This window comes from Emiliania huxleyi (genome assembly GCF_000372725.1).
Source record: "Emiliania huxleyi CCMP1516 unplaced genomic scaffold EMIHUscaffold_93, whole genome shotgun sequence".
Classification (NCBI taxonomy): domain Eukaryota; phylum Haptophyta; order Isochrysidales; family Noelaerhabdaceae; genus Emiliania; species Emiliania huxleyi.
In genome coordinates, this window is record NW_005195085.1 from 494,221 (window position 1) to 497,074 (window position 2,854).

Here is a 2,854-nt window from a genome sequence, read left to right on the forward strand (position 1 = left end):
AACATAGCGTGGGGATTATGCCTCCCTCGCCGCCACGCCCGCCTCGTAGCGCCTGCAGCCCTGCCACCCACCTCCTCTGGCCATCTCCCACCTCTGGCCACCTCGGCCCACCTCGGGCCACCTCGGGCCACCTCGGGCCACCTCGGGCCACCTCGGGCCACCTCGGGCGCCTCGGCGAGGCCCTGTGGTGGCGCACACGCTCAGCGGTGCCGCCACGTCTTCCTCCCGCCACAGACCACCTCCTCGGTAGCTACGTCCCCACCGCGGAGTGGCAGCCAAAGATGCGTCCGCTCCCGGCCAACGCGCAGACGCGCGGCCCGGTGGTCGCGCCGGCCAACGTGCCGCAGCTGCCGACGAGGGAGGAGTACGAGGCGACGCGGCGGCTGCAGAGGCACCGCTGTGAACGGCGTCTCTGCACAGCCGCACCTCTGGGTAGGCGACGCGGTTGCTGCAGAGGCAGATGCGCGAGTCGGCCGGCGGCGGCGGCGGCACGGCGCCGGCGGCAATCGCAAACGGGGGCACGATCATTGCGGACGCCTACAGCGAGTGATCTGTGGGCGGAAGGGGCCCGCCTCCCCCACCGCGCCGTGCAGCCTTGCGCCAGCGCAGCACACTCTCCATGCTCGCATAGTCGCGCCTCTCGCGCGCCCCCTCGTGCACATGACGCGCATCCTGCGCACAGCGGAGACACGCGGAGCGCTTCCTCCTCGCCGGGGTGTCGGCGGCGTGTATCGCCGGCGTGTGCCCGCGGGGCGCAACCCGGCGGGCTCCGGTGTTCTGTTGTCAATGGTCACACGTCGGCGCCGGCCGCGCCTGCCGCCTCCGGATCGTATTACTTACAACACCAAAAAAGAAGCCACCCCCGGGACGTGACTCGTGTGTCCTAAGAGCAATGGAGCAGGGCTCGCGCTACCACCACTGACAGGCTCCGGACAAGGCTGCTCGAACGAGCAGCAACGCCAGCAGCCAGGCAACGAGAGAGCACTACAAGCCAGTGATTGGGTCTGGGCCTGCTTTGGGAACAACAACGCCGGTATTGGCGCCGACGCTCCCGGTGCCGCCGTAGTGAAGCAGTTGGCCGACAGATTCCACCACCGATTTCGCGACGCTACCAATGATTCCGCCGCGCATAACGAACCGGAGGATGTGCAACATGTGGATGAAGGCAATCATGCACCCCCACCTCCAAAGCCGCTGCGGCCATGTCTCGGCCTGCGAAGCCACGAGGAGGGTCGGGGTTCAATGAGGCCTCGCGCAGGAATTGGGTTCTGGTGGTTGGTCGTGCAGATGGTCCTCGCTGCATCTACGCGACCCGCCGCCCGCTCCTCGGTAGAAAGCAGCATCTTGGCAGGCATGCCAAAGAGCCCTTTCCGAGGGGCAAGCTCGGGCGAGGCGGCGTGAATCTGGCTGCCTTTTGCGGGCTTGCTCGCGGCGCGCTTCTTCGGGCTGGACTTGCCCATTGCGGGCGACGCCACGGACCGTCGTATTTTACGAGTTGCGGAACGGCCGCACGCCGGCCGAGCTTCCGACCCTCGGCCCGACATGCTGTCGCTGGCGGGCCTGCTTCTGCCCGCCCTCCTCTCTGCGGTACCAACAGGACGGACCCCCCTCTGGATCAACGAGTGGGTTGAAGACGCGGCGGATGACAAACTGGGCGGTGAGATTATGGATGGCATCGCGGGGGGGATATCGCAAGCGGAGGACTTCCTCGATGAGCAGGGCATCTCTGTCGAAGACCAAGACTGGTGCAGCCATGCACAAAAGCTTAAAAAGGCACTCGACTCGCTCACCAAGTCGGCCGAGTCAATCGACTATGATGAGACTCTCAATGACATCTCGTCGCCAGAGTTCTACGCGAGTACTACGATCTCGCTCTGTCTCGGCGGAGCGCTTCTCCTCGCGCCGATCCTCCTCGGCCCAAGTTGGCCGTCCTACCTCATTTGGATCGTCGCAGCGCTTCTCGGTGCCATAATCGGCAACAAGCTGATGACTGCGACGGGCCTGTTGAGCGGGCACTTTGTCAATGAAAACGAGGACGGGCCAAAGCCGATGCACTGCGTCCTCGGCATTGCAGGCGTTGCGATTTTCACACTCGTCCTCGCGTTTTGGGCGCTCGCACAAGTCAAGACGGCTTTCTTTTGTCTCGGCGCGATTCTCGGCGGCTACCTAGCGAAACAGGGCATTGGGCTCGCCAAGCCGTGGCTGGAGGAGGAGCAGGGCCTCGATCTGGATAGCAAAGACAACCAGTACTACATCTGGGGCACAATAGCAGTCGCCTCGCTCTTGGGTGGCTGCTTCATCGCGGGGAAGAAGGACGCCATAATCGACACGGCGGCAGGCCTGTTCGGAGCGTTGCTGGTCGCTCAGGGCGTCCTGCTCTACGCGGAGACGTGCGAGCCAATCACGGACTGGTTGGACGAGGCGGGCATGTCGCTCAACAAGTTCCACTCGTACTGGTTCGCGGGGATCGCAGCCGTGCTCTTCCTCCTGCGCGCCTACCTGTCAAAGGGTGGGGGCGGCACGAATGAGTTTGGTCAGAAGAAGCCGCTGGTCTTGGCCTGAGGCCTGTTCGGAATCCCCTAACGCCGAAAAGGGACGACTGGGCGAGGTGAGCACCTTCGTGCTGTCAACAGAGCCCTTTCATGTGTCGCTCGGTTCGGCAGCTCCGACACAGCGCCACCTCGAGGAGCTTGGCAAAGGGGCCGATGGTTAACCTCCTTTTGCTTGGGCTACTCGAGTAGTTCCATTTCACTGTGGCACAGCTCGCGTTACAAAACCTTGATTTTGACCATTGCGCGAAAAAGGTACATCTCGGTGCCTTCCAGAGGCAGCTGCGACCCCGCCGAGTAGACGA

The 2,854-nt window shown here is 64.0% G+C and overlaps 3 protein-coding genes across 3 annotated transcripts in view; 1 reads left to right on the top strand and 2 right to left on the bottom strand.

Moving 5' to 3' along the window:
- The window catches only part of EMIHUDRAFT_107643 (hypothetical protein), a gene marked incomplete at both ends in the record, with an annotated part of 3,176 nt that extends 2,626 nt beyond the window's left edge, over window positions 1-550 (top strand). Inside the window, one exon of the mRNA XM_005757121.1 lies at window positions 437-550. Coding sequence (XP_005757178.1) covers window positions 437-550 — 114 coding nt within the window. The remainder of the gene's footprint in view (window positions 1-436) is intronic.
- A 233-nt stretch (window positions 551-783) lies between these two features.
- EMIHUDRAFT_220904 (hypothetical protein) lies at window positions 784-1,173 on the bottom strand (the record flags this gene model as incomplete). The annotated part of the gene is made up of 2 exons (XM_005757122.1): window positions 784-883; window positions 989-1,173. 2 exons carry the CDS (start codon window positions 1,171-1,173, stop codon window positions 784-786), a joined length of 285 nt encoding a protein of 94 aa, XP_005757179.1.
- A 1,205-nt stretch (window positions 1,174-2,378) lies between these two features.
- EMIHUDRAFT_107644 (hypothetical protein) overlaps window positions 2,379-2,854 on the bottom strand; it is a gene marked incomplete at both ends in the record, with an annotated part of 2,243 nt that continues 1,767 nt past the window's right edge. Inside the window, one exon of the mRNA XM_005757123.1 lies at window positions 2,379-2,495. Within this exon, the coding sequence (XP_005757180.1) occupies window positions 2,379-2,495 (117 nt within the window). The remainder of the gene's footprint in view (window positions 2,496-2,854) is intronic.